Below are 16,894 nucleotides of genomic sequence, written 5' to 3'. Positions count from 1 at the left end.
TTCTGTCAAATTTGTTCTATAACATGATGTTTTCATGCTTAATTTGTAAAATCATAACCTAATTTGATGTTTAATAGACTTTTCCTTAATTCCTCCTTATTATCCAACATATTCGCTTATCCAACGTTCTGCCTGTTTATGTTGGATAAGTGAGACTCTACTGTATCTATCAATGCAGAAATACTAATCTGTGATGGTTTCAAATGTATTTCCTTTTACTACAATGTACATGTAGCTTCTTGATTAACTTCTCTGTAAATTGCAACCATCACAGGTCTGGTAAAGAGAGTATAATGACTTGACTAACTCTTTCGGTAATCTGTAACGGTTCTTTCAAGTTGGAAGGAACCTTACACTGATTCCTATGGAATCAGGATCCTCCCTTCTCCTATTTTCTGTCAGATAGAATAACCAGAGTCTCCAGCTTCCTGCTAAGATGAGGCAATGGAAGCTAGTGAGGATGAATATTTTGAGTTAAGAAGCAAGAGCCATTTTCACTCTCCTTCTATTGAGCTATCATTTAAAAAATTGTAAGCCTATTGGCATTTGCTTCTGTTTTTTGTCCACTGATGAGAAAAGGAGACAATATAAATATAAGGTAAAGGTTTCCCCTGACGTTAAGTTCAGTCATGTCTGACTCTGGGGGTTGGTGCTCATCTCTATTTCTAAGCCGAAGAGCCGGCGTTGTCCGTAGACACCTCCAAGGTCATGTGGCTGGCATGACTGCATGGAGCGCCGTTACCTTCCTGCCGGAGCGGTACCTATTGATCTACTCACATTGGCATGTTTTCGAACTGCCAGGTTGGCAGAAGCTGGAGTTAACAGCGGGCGCTCTTTCTGCTCCCGGAATTTGAACCTGGGACCTTTCGGTCTGCAAGTTCAGCAGCTCAGTACTTTAACACACTTCGCCACCGGGGCTCCTTTATTATAAATATACATAATTAGAAATAAGCAGACCCAAAAGTTATTTGGACACTAAGCTCAAGGACTGGATGCTGTATCAGAAATGGGGATGATGAAAACATTTTTGCTCACTATTTGTATACTGCATAGAGAATTTGTCAAACAATCCATACAGTTATTTCCCCTATTACAGCAGAGGCGTAGCTAAAGGTGGAGGAGGCAAATGAAGACATTGTTTCCCCAAATAAGAATTCTACCCATCAATAAAGTATCCTTCAATTGCCATATTTGTAGCACTGCAGTAACTTGAACTTTCATATTTGGAAATGCAGGAGGTATCCAAGGGAAAGATCAGGCAATGTGACCAAGAGAATACAAACACAGTAAAATACCAAGTTGTAAGTGTGAATGAAGAGAATTTTCATTCAAGTAACAGAATTCTTACTTGGGGGGGTCTATGTCTTCATTTCCTCTAACCCTACTGTTGTGCTATGGTAGCTACCAATACTCTATGAGCATTAATATCTAAGAGAAATATAAATCATTAGTCAATGAGTACCTGAGCAGATGACACCAGCATCTTCATTGTGAACACAGTTATGTATTCCCCAACCTTTATGGGAGCACTGCTTTAAGCTGACCTCACTCCCGTTGCATTTTGTATCATCCATTAGAATTGGGACTGAACCCTGACCAAATTGAGCACTTCCGGGTGCTGAGAGAGCTGCTCCACATCCAAGCTGCCGGCAAACAACCTGTGCATGGTTCATGCCCCATTCATCATCGCAGACTGTTCCCCATTTTCCTTTGTAAAACACCTCCACTCGTCCCTCACACTCGTGCTTTCCATTGGCTAGTTTCACAGCCCCATCTTAGAAAGACAAAAGAAAAATATTGGTTGGTACTTGTACATCATAATTAATAAACAGCCCTAGTGTTGTAGTTAACTAGGACTACAGTTAAAGAGGATCCATGCCTGGTGAACTATGCTAAAAAACCAGATAGGCCAGGACAGAGAAACCAATTCACCAAGTTTTTTTTTCATGTCGGGAGCAACCAGAGTTGCTTCTGGAGTGAGAGAATTGGCCGTCTGCAAGGACGTTGCCCAGGGGACGCCCGGATGTTTTGATGTTTGGAAACAAGTTGGAAACAAGCCACAGAGGTTTATTACAATTTGGCCAAAAAAGATGCAAGTACAGCACTTTTGCTTCAAAATATACAAGCATAAACATACAGAGAAATACAAGATATACAGTTCTGATAGCTTTTCACACTTCTGAACCACTCTTCTGATTGGCCAGAAAGAAGGCTGGCTAGGATCCATGCCAGGATTGGCTGGCAATGTTTGAGTCTAAAATAAAGGAGGTATATGAATGTATATACTCTGAGCTTTTGTTTTTGCAGGCAGCAATCTCTCAGCTTTAAGTGAACCATGTAGCTGGAAAGCAGATTTGGGTTTATCAGGGCTGGCAGGAATCACCTATCTCTGCATACACTTCAACAATGGGTTTGTTAATGGTTTTGGCTTGGGAATAGGCTTTTGTCCACCCTTCCTGTCCACGAAATCTCAGCAGGGAGTTGAATGTCTCTAGGTCTATCTGGTTATATTGTGGTAAAGAAGTTCATACATTTTATATATACAATATATAGAAAGATAAAAGTTATATAGAAAGCCATGAAGAATAGGTAAAATTTATTAAAGGATTAGATATTATAGCTGTTGCTGGTTTGGTCTTGATCTTCTGATGTTTGAAGCCTGCACAAGTCTAGTAAGGTTTTTTTTTTTTAAGAGAAAAATCATATATTTATTTCTGAGCCCTTAGTGAATTATAAATCTTTGGAGGAGTTACTCTGGTTTAATAACACTCTTATCAATATATGATATGGTGGAAGAAATGTTGTGATCCATGAGTCGCAGGATCTATCTTCTTCCTCTGCCTCTTGAAAGATTATTTAAGATAGACTCTGACATTCATTAAAGAAGTATTGGACAAAACAGCTGCCACCTTTATTATCCCTAGGCCAATGGTTCTCAACCTGGGATCCCCAGATGTTTTTGGCCTTAAACTCCCATAAATCCTAACAGCTGGTAAACTGGCTGGGATGCCTGGGAGTTGTAGGCCAAAAACATCTGGGAACCCTAGGTTGAGAACCACTGGTCTAGGCACTATTCCCAGTCATAGTATCCAGAGACATTCAGGATAATGGTGCCAAGTTAAGCAATCCACTTAGAACAGTGGTTCTCAACCTGGGGTCCCCAGATGTTTTTGAGACCCCCATGTAGAGCGCGTTGCAGTAATCTATTCCGAATGTAACCAGAGCATGGACCATCGTGACCAAGGTACAAGTGCAACTGGCACACAAGTTTTAGTTGTGCAAATTCTCCCCTGGCCACCACGGAAACCTGAGGTTCCGGGTTCAACAATGAGACCAGGATCACTCCCAAGCTGCAGAATACTATCTGTTCTTTCAGCAAAATAGATGAAAAGGGAGGGAAATCCTGCACCTCCTCCTCCTCCCCATGAGTCTCTTTCATTCTTCATGGACTGGAAACAGGTAGCAGCCAATGGAGTTACCCAACAGCTAGTTTCCAGGGCAAACAAGCTGCCACACACTGCAACTCGTTGGTTGCAAGGCAAGTATGGAAGCATCTGAAATGTCTGCTTTTTTCCGGGATCTTGTAGAAGACCTCATCCCTCTTTTCCCTCAAGGCTACTTGATGAAATGCTCCAAGTGCTAGACATGTGATGAAGTACTCTTTCTCCAAAGGCAGAAGTGGGCTGTGAATAGCAAAAGGTTTGGGTTTTGGAATATTTCCTTCTCCCAGATAAGGAGACTCAATCTTGCAATACCTGCAATCTTCATAGAGGGAATGGAACCATAGGAGAAGATTTAAGAAGGCAATTTGAAGTCTCCTCAAGCCAGCTGCCAGTCCTATTTGTATAAATTATGCATAGTTTGGACTTTTGGGAGGCAATTTTCTCATAATAAATATTTTCTACACAGTCTCAGTACTCAGTTTTAGTATCACATCATGAAGAAATTGCACTGTTTCTTACCAGCTAAAGGAGTAGTTTGGAAGCGAACAGGTGGTCCTTGGAGGAAAAGAAAAAAAGGTAGAGAATTATGATGGGGAAAATAATACCACTACAATTTGAAGAGAATCTGTTCTGTTCATCACAAAATAGAATGGGTGTTGAAAGCATGATAACCCATTCAATGAATTTATAGACATTGAATGTTTGCCTTGTTTCTGTGTTTGCTGGAATCCGCCCTGAATTCCCTCGAGGAGATAGGGAAGAATACAAATATATTATTATTATTTTACTATGACACAGCAATCAAGATAGACATGCTGGATTTCATATCACAAAATCACAAGTCGAACAGTTCCCAAGTGTCTAGGACTGTGTGATGTATTTTCGGATGATGCGCGCAGATCCCAGGAGGGTGGCCTTATTATTATTATTATTATTATTATTATTATTATTATTATTATTATCTTACACAAAATTTCTCTAAGTGAGGAATCTTAAGTTCCCTTATTCTGCACTTTCTGCCCATGTAGCTATCCCAGAAATGGGGCATTTTTGACCATCCCGATGATTTGATTACAATTTCCCAAATAACCACCACTATAGCCAATTTCTCCATTTTTGCCGAAAAGCAAGAGCAGGTAACATGTGGCCCACAAACAGATTCCCCTGCCTATTTTTGAAGCTTTGGTACTTTCCCTGAGCACTCTCCAACCATTACCAACAGGTTTTTGCTTCCAGCCAAGTAGAAAATATGATTAAAAAAAGAACCATCACTTCTGTATGTCTTCAGGACTGCTCTTGCTTTAGAACAGACATGGGCAAACTTCAGCCCTCAGACATCAACTCCGGCTGTTAGAAATTGTGGGAGTTGAAGTCCAAAACACCTGGAGGGCTGAAGTTTGCTCATGCCTGTTTTAGAGCAAGGAAATTGTTTCTAGGATGTGCATACATGTGTTCAAAATTGGAAGTGAGCTTCTGCAGATTTCTACTAAAATCCACTTTTATTTCATTTCATTTTTCTCCAGTCATATGTCCAAGTAGGCTAAACATATCTAAAAGTTGACAAAGTGTAGAACAGACATAACATAAAAGATATGTTTTACAGACATAACATAAAAGATAAAACTAGAATATTGGGATACAATTAGAAGACTCCTTGTGACCACTTTACTATCATAATCCTGTTTAAATGAAAAGACATATGCTTGGTGCCTGGGTTATGGTGGTGTGTAGCGTAGCCTACTGTGGAGGAAAATTCTACAATTGGAGCAAGAGTATGGACTCTGGTGAGTTCTGGAGTGGGTGTATCAAAATGTTTGCCGTTGCCCACGGAATACCTGGATGGTTTTTTAAAAAATGTTTTTACCATCTTTGTGGGAGGCTTCTCTCATGTCCCCACATGGAGCTGGAGCTGATAGAGGCAGCTCATCCACGCTCTCCCTGGGTTGGATTCTGACTGGCAACCTTCAGGTCAGTAATCCAACCTTCAAGTCATCAGTCCTGCCGGCACAAGTGTTTAACCCACTGTGCCACGGGGGGCTCCTTATGAAGACAGTAAAGGATAAGGAAGAAGTGGCTCTTCAGATGTTGCTCAACCGTGACTCCCAGCAGCCAAATAGTTGATCAGACAACAGCACAATATCTGGCAGAGCATTGGTTATTATGGGTGCCTCATCTATTCTATAATCAAATCATCTATTTTATAATCAAATGACATTCACATTTATGATTTAAACAACAGAAAAGAGTTGGCTGAGTAATACCTTTCCGTGTTATATGAATATTGACTACTGTTAGGACTACTGTTAATTATGAATTGAATGAAATGCCTCTTACTTGTTGAAGGAGGAGGAGTGTTCGGGGCTGGTCCTTGAATAGTGAAGGAACAAAAACAGAAAATAAAGAGAATGGTATTAATGATATAATGGTTCAATGCACAGCAGAAGATGCTTCTTAACAAGAAAGTGATTCCAACATGGCGGGTTTAAGCACTTCTCTGCTTTGTTTTAACCCTTTGCCACAAAGGTTGTGTTGTAATTTCAACAACAAGGTAGTCATCTCTGCCCACTTCACTCCTGTTTTGTTTGACACTGATCAACAAACGTTTTGTGAAACCAACAACTTGCTCAATGAGACATTTTGGCAGCTACTACAGCCTATCATAGATTTTGAATTGTCTACTGGATCAACAGGCCTTTCTCTACTTTATATCTGTCTTGAAGAATCTGTCAGAAAATGATGAGAAGGGCCAAGAATTAAAAAGAACATTCATATAATCCTATCTGTTGTAGGAAGTGTTTGACAAAGAAATGCACAGGACAAAGGCATTTCTTGCTCCATACCAGACTGTCAGAATCATAGGTTCTGACATGCCTTTTAACGATGCTTTGGATTTACTTTTTATATTGTATATTGGATGATAGGGGATGTCACATTTTCTCACCTGACTAAAATTTATTTATTTATTTATTTACAGTAAAAAAAAATTCTGCCCTTCATTGTCTGCTTTGGACTGGATTATATGAGTCTACACTGCCATATAATCCAGTACAAAGCAGATAATCTAGATTTCATATGGCTGTGTAGATGGGGCTAAAAGCTGTGAACAACTCTATTTTCTGAAATCTATATATATATAAGGGTAATGGAATCACGGCACCGGACAAAACAACTAAACTAAATGCCCCACAACCTCGAAAATTGACAGCACAACCTCTCATCCACGCCTCTACATTCATACAACAAAAAGAAAAGAAAAATAAAGTCCTAGCCACAGCAACGCGTGGCCGGGCACAGCTAGTAGCTTCTAAACTTCTGAGAGCTCTTGTTTTCTGGACTAGAGTTAGCCTATACATTATGCAGATATTTGAAGTACATGCTATAAATCTCAAGGAAATTTAATTCCAGTTAAGTGAGTAAGGGATTCTAGTTTTAGATAAAATTAATAATGAATCTATTGTCCAGTAATTCAAGAATACCTGAACAGATGACACCAGCATCTTCTCTATGGATACAATTGTGCACTCCCCAGCCTCTGTGAAAGCAGTGTTCCAGTCTTTTTTCATTCCCAGCACATTTTACACCATCCATATGAATAGGGCCTGAGCCCTGACCATGCTGAGCCTTTTCCAGTGCCGCGAGAGCAATTCCACATCCAAGCTCCCTGCACACAACCTGAGCATCATTCATGTCCCAGTCATCATCACAGACTGTCCCCCAGTTTCCTTGGTGAAACACTTCAAGTCGCCCTTCACATCTGTTTCTTCCATTGACAAGCCGCTTTGAATTTCCTTTGTGGAGAGAAAAGGTGGGGTATAAATATAAACATAATAATAATAACAACTGGGTTGCTGTGAGTTTTCCAAACTGTATGGCCATGTTCCAGAAGTAGTCTCTCCTGATGTTTCTCCCACATCTATGGCAAGCATCCTCAGAGGTGGTGAGGATGCCTGCCATAGATGTGGGTGAAACATCAGGAGATAATACTTTTGGAACATGGCCATACAGCCTGGAAAACTCACAGCAACCCAGTGATTTTAGCCATGAAAGCCTTTGACAACACAATAACAACAACAATAGCTTTTCTTCTTAGAGAGACAGGAAAGAACATTAGTTGGAACTGGTAAATCAAGCTCTACCAGTGCAAATCACATACAATCAGTTCCCCTCTGATAAATCTATTTTCAAGGCCTGTATATCCTGTGTTATGAATTTTGATTATATTATGAAAATGAAGAGTCATATGAAGGCGAAATGTCACTTACCACTTGAAATAGTAGTTTTCACACCCCAGACTGGTTCTTGGAAAAAGATAAAGGCAAAGTAAAAGTGAGAGTAGCAAACATAATGTATGAAATTTTATACGAGGGCTATCCACAAAGCAGGTTACGTTTTGGAATTAAAAATGAACAAAGTATAGGAGAAAACATTTACTATATGCAGTTGAAAGCCACACCCAAATACCACTTCTCACGTAGTCGCCATTCAGATCTAGGCACTTGCCATAGCGCTGAATGAGCTTTACAACTCCTTCCCTACTAAATTCTGCCGCTTGCATCCTCAACCACTTGTTTCCAACAATGAGGGTGTGGCTGGCAACGCAGCGTTTTGGCAACACTGCGCAGCTGCGGGAAGAGGAGACCGGCTGGTTGAGGATGCAAGCGGCAGAGTTTACTGGGGAAGGAGTTGCAAAGCTCATTCATCGCTATGGTAACTGCCTAGATTTGAATGGCGACTACGTGAGATGTGGTATTTGGGTGTGGCTTTCAACTGCATATGGTAAATGTTTTCTCCTATATTTTGTTCATTTTTAATTCCAAAATATAACCTACTTTGTGGATAACCCTCGTATAATCGTAATTGAAATAGAATTGTGCAATCAACTGATGTAGTTTATGCATTATTTATTTATTTATATTTGAAGTATTTGTGTAAAACCTCTCCGCCCAAAAAGGTAATTGAGGTGACAATCAAATAAAAACCAATTAAAACAATGTAAGCACAAGTTAAACATATTAAGATATTATACTATGCAACATGATTTTTGTTCCTGGGTTATAAATGTCATTTCTTAACTGGTTCTATCATAAAAATGTGGAAAAGGCTTATTAAACTGCAAAAACTTTGTTTTTGAGGTTTGCACAAAAGGTTAAACATGGTATAATGAAAGGTTAAAATGAAACATTGAAAGGCTAAAAATGGCAGCCACAAAAATGAAATTTCTGAAGTATAAAAACTACTTTCAAAGTAAGTCAATTAAACAGGAGATAATACTTTCAAACCAGGAAAATACTTTTTACAAATTTTGTTACATAGCGTTATTTTTTAAATAAAAAACCCAAACCACCCTATAATCCATTTTTAAAACAATTAAAACACAATTTTCAAAGACTTAATGCACTATTTTGACTGCATGCAGGAAGCGTAAAAGAGATGTGGTCAGCCTAAAAGTTTGGGTAAGGATTTCCATAGTCGAAGCTCTGCTTCAGAGAAAGCCCTGTTATGTATACCCACCCACTGGCCTATGTTCACGAGGTATTGGGACACAGAACAAGGCCTTCTCTGAAGATCTCAATTTTATGGCAGTCTTAGATGAGGCAGTTTTTCAGATATCCTGACCCCAAGTCATTTGGCGCTTGCAGGTCCAACACCGCCACCTTGAATGGTACTACTTAGCAACCTGCATAGTACTTGCAACAACAGTATTAGATGGTCTCTAAAATGCACATTGACATCAGTCTGGTTGCTGAATTATGCCCTTTGAACACGTTTCAAGGGCAGCTCCACCTAGAGTCCATTATGATTGTATAATCAGGAAGTAACAAAAGCCATATAATGCAATTTGAAACTGTGTTATATGGCCAGTGTCAGTGCCGGATTTACCATTGTGCTTCGGTGTGCTTATGATCCCATTGTCCAAGGGGGGCCATCTTCCTGCCAATTTTTTTTTTATGATGGATTTTGCTAATGTACAATTCTGAATTTGAAGGCATTCTGTTTTGGAGCGATTCCAGACATAATGATAAAGTTGATAATCTATGGGAGTGTGCCACAAAGCAGGCAGTGTAGGTCTACCGGTCCTATCTCCTTCAGGGCCCAAGTAAAGGGCTTCATAACTTAACTAACACAGGGCCTCGTTTGTCCTAAATCCAGCACTGGTCAGCGTAGACCTATGTAATGCAATTTAACCACATTAAACTGCATTCTATGGGTCTATATTGACCATATAATATATTTCCAAATTGGCAGTGTAGATCCAAACCAAGGACCTCTTCAGACAGGCCACCGGAATTGCCACGTATTGTGGTGAATCCGGCAGTGCCCAGTAGGTAGCAGGGGAAACCCAACACCCCCCATCCTGCATCACCCAACTCACATGTTGCCCCATCCCACGAGGGGAAGCATTGGTTGCCTGGCTTCTCCCCGTTGATTATCATTGAACATGGGACTCTTCCCATGTTGTCCCCATGGCAGCATATGCTGCTTCCTCTACAGTTTTACAACAGAGCCTGCCTGTTCCCATCTCACAATGTTGAATTACTTCTGATGGGGCTCTATCATAAAACTGTAGAGGAAGACGCATGCTGCCGAAAAACATAATGAGGTTGTATGGCACAAACTACTTTGACCAGATATGCCTTCCCCAAGAAAGGGTGCAGCTGGCGCACAAAGCCAAGTTAGACAAAGGCACTCTTGGCCACTGCAGAAAGCTGGTTTTCCATGAGTGTTGATTTCAAAAACACCCTCAAGCTAGGAACCTGATGGTTCAGAAGGAATGCAACCCCACCCAAAATAGCTTCAATATCAATGCAACACCACCCAGAACAGCTGCAATCCTAGGTTGGTTTTCCTACAGACCAGCAACACTGCCATCTTGTTTATTCACCCATGAGTCTTTTATTGTATCCACACAATGATTCAGCACTATCATAGTCTGCTTGGCACCAGTAGTAAAGGAAAAATAGAGCTGGGAATCATCAACATAGTGATGACACCCAAAAATTTATATCCCACCATTCCACAATAATGGGACTCAAGCTGGCTAACAACAATACAAATTTAAAACTATACATGAAGCAGTCAAAAAATATAAATACAATATTTGACATACAATTAAACCATACATAAAGTTAAACATTATACATTAAATATATTAACATTTATTAAAATGTCATTTACAACCTTAAAAACATCACCACAAAGCTTTAACTGTCCAACCACAGTTTGTTTGTTTATGTTTATTGGCATCAAAATGTTTTGATTTGCTGATAGGAGGACAGGAAGAGGAAATTTGAAAGTCTGGGAGCAGTCACTGAGAATATTCCCTTCCTTCTTCCCACAAAACAAGCTGATGAAAATGGCTGGACAGTGAGAAGGGCCTTTCCAGATAATCTTAGAGCTCTAATTCACTCATAAACAAATATACAATATGCATCCAGACTATAGAACTAATGCTATTTGACATGACTTTAACTGCCAGTTATAATTTATGAGAGAATGATACTGAAAGCAGAACCTATAAGTAAAAATATTTTTATAATGCTGTTTAATAGTTTCTTTCCCCTTGATAATACGAAAAAAGTATAAGGATTAAAACATGAGAAAAGTATATCATACACACACACACACACACACACACACACACAGTAGAGTCTCACTTATCCAAGCTAAACGGGCCAGCAGAACCTTGGATAAGCGAATATCTTGGATAATAAGGAGAGATTAAGGAAAAGCCTATTAAACATCAAATTAGGTTATGATTTTACAAATTAAGCACCAAAACATCATGTTATACAACAAATTTGACAGAAAAAGTAGTTCAATACGCAGTAATGTTATGTTGTAATTACTGTATTTACGAATTTAGCACCAAAATATCATGATATATTAAAAACATTGACTACAAAAATGGCTTGGATTATCCAGAAGCTTGGATAAGCGAGGCTTGGATAAGTGAGACTACTGTATATATATACCTTGTTCACATTGTAACTACTGCTTGTCACATTATGTTAAATATGTGTGTGTGTATATATAATGAAAAATTGAACTTATTTTGTAATTATTAAGCCTTTTTCTGCTCATTTTGCACCTAACGGTATGACTTAAATGACTAAACTGAAGGCATTGTACTTTGGAGACTACTACAAGATTCATTGGAAGAGATCATAAAGTGCAATACATTAGGAAAAGAGTAACATTACATTACAGATGGATTGATTCATAAAGAAAGCTGTTGTCTTGAGTATACAAGACTTGAGCAGGTTTACTGATGGCTAGGGATTTTAGAAGGTTCTTATTCATAGCCATAAGTTGATGGCAAATAACACAGTACATCTCAGTATATGAAATAGGTCAACAAATGATATTCAAAATGCTCTTACTTGTTGTGACAGCATTCGTTGGAAGAATCTCATGATAGACAGCATGAAAACCTATATCATTGACACTAGAATCGCTTGAAAATACAACTCGCATTTTGTTTGATGATGAGACGTATAACTTTGTTGTCTTGTGACATGTCTTCTCAAGAGAAGGTGATGTGGATGAAAAGCCATCCAAAATTTCTACAAAATCAAAAAGGCAGCGGCTTGTAATTTCCAATCTGTGGAGGGAAAATTAAGACATGCTGAATATTTCTCATCAGAACTATTTGGATTGCGAACTGCTTTAGGATGCCCAAGTTTTCTTTGAAAGTTGCAATTAATTTGATTCTTTTTTGAATACTTCTTCCATCAAAGTTAAAAAGCCAAATACGGCATTATTGAGCTTAAGAACGAAGCTTAATATGCTTCAATAACTTAATTTTCTGCAATATCTCCTACACTGTTTCTATATAACCTCCAATATTTAACAGATGAAAATTGAGACACATGTACTCGGTAATGTTACTAGGTAATCAAAATAGCATTTATGGACAGTCAAAATTCATTACATGCAAGGTTGACAATCCAGATGTAGCTATTAACAGGCTTGAAAACCACTGGATGACCCTGGGAAAGTGTACTATCTATGTGAAGAGGAGAGCAATGGAAAACCTCTTTTGAACAAATCTTGCAAAGAAAACCCTGAAATGATTTGAATCTGCCCTGAGTTTCATACTAAATTTTAAAAGAGCCATCTAAAGAATTCAACCTTATTCCAACAATCAAATGTTAACTTGTTCACTACTGCATACATATAATGATAAAAAGCACAAAGCAAACTACGAATTAGGGTGATTGAATTTCTGTTGAATTCCTCTCAACAAGTTGAATAATTACTTACCGAAAATCTTCAAACCGGAGTTCAACTTGACGATTTTCTGTTACTTGTATGTCCCAGATACACAATGAATTGCTAGGGTATTTTGAAGGATACAATGGAGTAGAAAATGAACCATAAGGTCCAGAAAGGCGTCCACCGCAGGAACCATTTCCTAGAAAATATACATGGCCAGTTTAAGGGCAGAATTATTTGCAAAGTATCAAATCCACTAGTTTATGATAACTATAGCACAGTTGTGAAAATTGCTAAATGGAACCATGGTAATGTACCCCAAGGAACTGTTGGAGGAGAAATTTCAGTCTCAGTTCCGACTGGAAATTTATTCTAGTTCTGTGTTTGAATTGCACTGATCACCTTCATAGGGAAAAGTACCAGAGGAATGTACAACCCGGATCCTTCACCCTAGCATTTGATACCACCAGTCATAGTATTCTGTTGACTAATTTTATGGATTAGGTGTTGAAGACAACTTTTAGCAATTACAGTGTTTGTTTACAGATATTAACATTGGCTACTGCACTGTATGATAAAACCCCTAATGCTTGTCATCATGCAAGACCTGAGTAATGGCACCATTAATGCAAACCAAAAAAATGCTGTTAGAACGTGATTGTGGCAAGGTTACAATAGACATCTTGAGCAATGATCAATCTTTTTGCCCCCAAGAAACTGGGAAATTGATGCTTCTGTTCAATGTTTGATGTTTTGTTTTATGTCTGATATAACAGGTTGTGTTTTTTTTATTTAATTTTAGTTGTTAAGTCATAATTTGTTTTTATATGTTGGGTCGTCAATTTTCATTATTATGGGTGTATTTTTGTTGGGTCGGACATTGAATGTTTGCCTTTTATAGGGTTGTTGTATGTCTTTCGGGCTGTGTGGCCATGTTCCAGAAGTATTCTCTCCTGACGTTTCGCCCACATCTATGGCAGGCATCCTCAGAGGTTGTGAGGTATGGACAGCCCGAAAGACATACAACAACCCTGTGATCCCGGCCATGAAAGCCTTCGACAACACTTTGGCTTTTATGTTTGGAATCCACCCCGAGTCTCTCCGGGGAGATAGGGCGGAATATAAATCAAGATGATGATGATGATGATGATGATGATGATGATGATGATATTAGACACAGCATCAGCAGTTAAACAACCTCATGAGACCAGCTGGAGAGATTTCAAATGGAACAATGCAGCATAAAGGTGTAGTGTGATAAAACTCTATCAATAAGATGACTGACAAGATATAGAGCCTGGGATCCTATGCACACTTTCTGCTGGGAATCAATCCTACTAAACTCAGAAGGACATAACTTCCGAGTAAAAAATGTACAGAACTGCACTCTGCCACACTAAATTGAATTAGAATGATACTGAAATAATTTTTAGTTTGAAGGCTTACCAGAAGTACTGGATTTCAGAGTGCTAGACAAAGGGATTGATGTGCCTTAGAGAAAGTAAAGGAAGCCAGTCATAAAATGGATTATTTGGTTCCTCAATTTATAATACTTATATAACCACAAAATAGTTAGATCAATAATATAGCATAAACATAATCCAGTTTAACTCCCTCACCCACAGACTAAATATCAACGATTTCACTTATCCATGTTCCACAATATATCCCCCTACAAAGTGTTTGTGGGCCTCTCTAGGTCTTCCAGTGTACTTCTATGATATGCTTTTGGCTCATGTTTAGTCAAAATATAGCTTTCAGTTTTATCCACACATTCAGATTTTCATGGGATGGTGGTTTTGGAACGTATCCCTGGCAGATATGGATGGTGGTGGTGGTGGTGGTGGGGTATTATATGAACTACTTCTAGTAATTAACTAGGGGCAATGACTGGGTACTGTTTGTTTGTCTACCCAGTAAATAGCCGTGGCTCTCTAGATTTTCAGGCAATTTCTATCAGTACCTGCAAATTCCACTGAAGTATTAGCCAGAGTCAAAACTCCACAGTATCGAACACTGGATGAGCCTGGGGTATAGTTTTTTAGGTATGGTTTGTGCACTTCTCACTGGCCTGTGAGGGCAGGGAACAGACTACAGGAACAAATAGTTGTCTGCTGGTCTGATCCAGCATAGTGCTTTCTAGCTTCTTATATTCTTAAACTTACAATAGCATGTACAAGTACATATGCTTTTGTTAGCATGAATAAATTAAAACCTAGAACTGAAATGTGATATTATAATATACCTGGTGCTTTGCGTGTTGTATTTTCTTTTGGAGCTAAAGAAAAGGAAGAAAAAATTAAATTTGCACAACTTTAAAAAATTATCACAGGAATCATTTGGCCTATAACTTCCACCACATGTTTAGAAAAATACAGTAGACTCTCAGTTAACCATAACCAGAATTGGATATCTCAAGAATCTGGCAAAAAAAAATCAAAGCATAAATACTGTATTTACAGAACTGTTTTTATGATACACTAAAACTGTTAAGGAGCCCCGGTGGCGAAGTGTGTTAAAGCACTGAGTTGCTGAACTTGCAGACAGAAAGGTCCCAGGTTCAAATCTCGGGAGCGGAATGAGCGCCCGCTCTTAGCTCCAGCTTCTGCCAACCTAGCAGTTCGAAAACATGCCAATGTGAGTAAATCAATAGGTACCGCTCTGGCGGGAAGGTAACAGCGCTCCATGCAGTCATGCCGGCCACATGACCTTGGAGGTGTCTACGGACAATGCCGGCTCTTTGGCTTAGAAATGGAGATGAGCACCAACCCCCCAGAGTCAGACATGACTGGACTTAATGTCAGGGGAAACCTTTACCTTTTTAAAACTGTTTTACATTAAGTTTGTCTTTACCTGCTTTTAACTACTGTATTTCATTGTAAGTATGAAGTTAATACAGACTTTACACCATGATATAGTACAGGGCATTTTATTAGATTTTATTTTTAACAGTCACTTAAGCAAGTGGAAACTGCATTTATTTGGCATCGACTAATTTCCATGGGTGCTGGTTTACTGAGAATTTGCTGTGATCTTATCTCACTATTATTTTCCAACACATCATTAGAAGCAATATATTAAAATGAGTCAGATTTTGTTTGTTTTCCCCATAACTTTTTTAATACTTGATATTTATTAAAAAGTAAACATTCTTTTAACTATAATATTTTCTGGGCTGCTGTGAGTTGTCTGGGCTTTATGGCCATGTTCTGAAAACATGGCCATACAGCTCAGAAAACTCATAGCAACCCAGTGATTCCGGCCATGAAAGCCTTTGACTACTCATTGTAAAAATTTCCTTTGTACAAATCATAACCCACAAATATTAATTTAGCTAAACTATTCATAATCCTATATCATGGGCTCTCAGGGTGGTAAAATCAGATTAACCAATTTTAATAATGTAAAAGATTTGTCAAATTGTTAAAATAACTTTGAGTCTATTTAAATTATGTTTAATTTAAATAGACTAAACTCCATTTTAACTATTTGACAAGTTAAAAGATGATACTTAAAAGCATATACGTTGAAATCAAATATAAACTGTATGTTAATATTGTCTCAACATTCAAATCATCATAACATTATTTGAACGAATCATATGCTGCAAACTGCATTGCAAAACTGGTGCATTGGTTTTTCAGAGCTTAAGGCTAGATGAAAGTTCATTTGCAAAAAAGAAAAAATATACTGGGCCGCCAACTAAAGTAGAAATGCTCAATTTATATATAAATATTAACTTTTTTTGTTTTATGAATATGTTTATGTACAAAATAATCACAGAACATTGTTTGTTTGTAAAAATTAATTTTCCTTCACCCAACTGGAACATTATTCACTAGTTATAATGGGATTCTCTGTAGTAGGGGAAATTGTTCCTGAAATTAGAAAAAAAGAGTAAGATCTGCTGTAGTATAAAACATTATATGTATGTATATAATAACAGTGAATATATGTATGTATGTATCTGTTTATATATCTATGTACATTAATTCTTGCACATAAAATTAATATTTCTGGACAGGAATTAAAATTTCTGCACTGAAATACAATTTCCCATGCAAAAATACTGGTTTTCTGCACAGAAAATGCTATTTTCTGTTCAAACCCACTTCAAGTGAATTTTGTGCAGTATAAGTCTGGAATTACAAATAGCCTAAAAATATGTGGTTTTCAAAAAGTATCTCACAATAGGAAGAAGATTGTTGAAAGTATTCATTACAACATTGAAGAAG

The 16,894-nt window shown here is 38.2% G+C and overlaps 1 protein-coding gene across 1 annotated transcript in view; it reads right to left on the bottom strand.

The window, feature by feature from the left end:
- Positions 1–16,894, bottom strand: part of dmbt1 (deleted in malignant brain tumors 1) — a 279,374-nt gene that overhangs the window by 37,650 nt on the left and 224,830 nt on the right. The window contains exons 63-72 of the mRNA XM_062976978.1: positions 16,499–16,537; positions 14,905–14,937; positions 14,106–14,150; positions 12,708–12,858; positions 11,825–12,045; positions 7,706–7,741; positions 6,920–7,231; positions 5,778–5,810; positions 3,963–3,998; positions 1,463–1,774 (exon numbers count right to left, since the gene is read on the bottom strand). Coding sequence (XP_062833048.1) covers positions 1,463–1,774; positions 3,963–3,998; positions 5,778–5,810; positions 6,920–7,231; positions 7,706–7,741; positions 11,825–12,045; positions 12,708–12,858; positions 14,106–14,150; positions 14,905–14,937; positions 16,499–16,537 — 1,218 coding nt within the window. The remainder of the gene's footprint in view (positions 1–1,462; positions 1,775–3,962; positions 3,999–5,777; positions 5,811–6,919; positions 7,232–7,705; positions 7,742–11,824; positions 12,046–12,707; positions 12,859–14,105; positions 14,151–14,904; positions 14,938–16,498; positions 16,538–16,894) is intronic.

Source organism: Anolis carolinensis, chromosome 3 (genome assembly GCF_035594765.1).
Source record: "Anolis carolinensis isolate JA03-04 chromosome 3, rAnoCar3.1.pri, whole genome shotgun sequence".
In the NCBI taxonomy this organism is placed as follows: domain Eukaryota; kingdom Metazoa; phylum Chordata; class Lepidosauria; order Squamata; family Dactyloidae; genus Anolis; species Anolis carolinensis.
The sequence above is the reverse complement of the archived record's forward strand: the minus strand, read 5'-3'. Positions and strand labels throughout refer to the sequence as shown.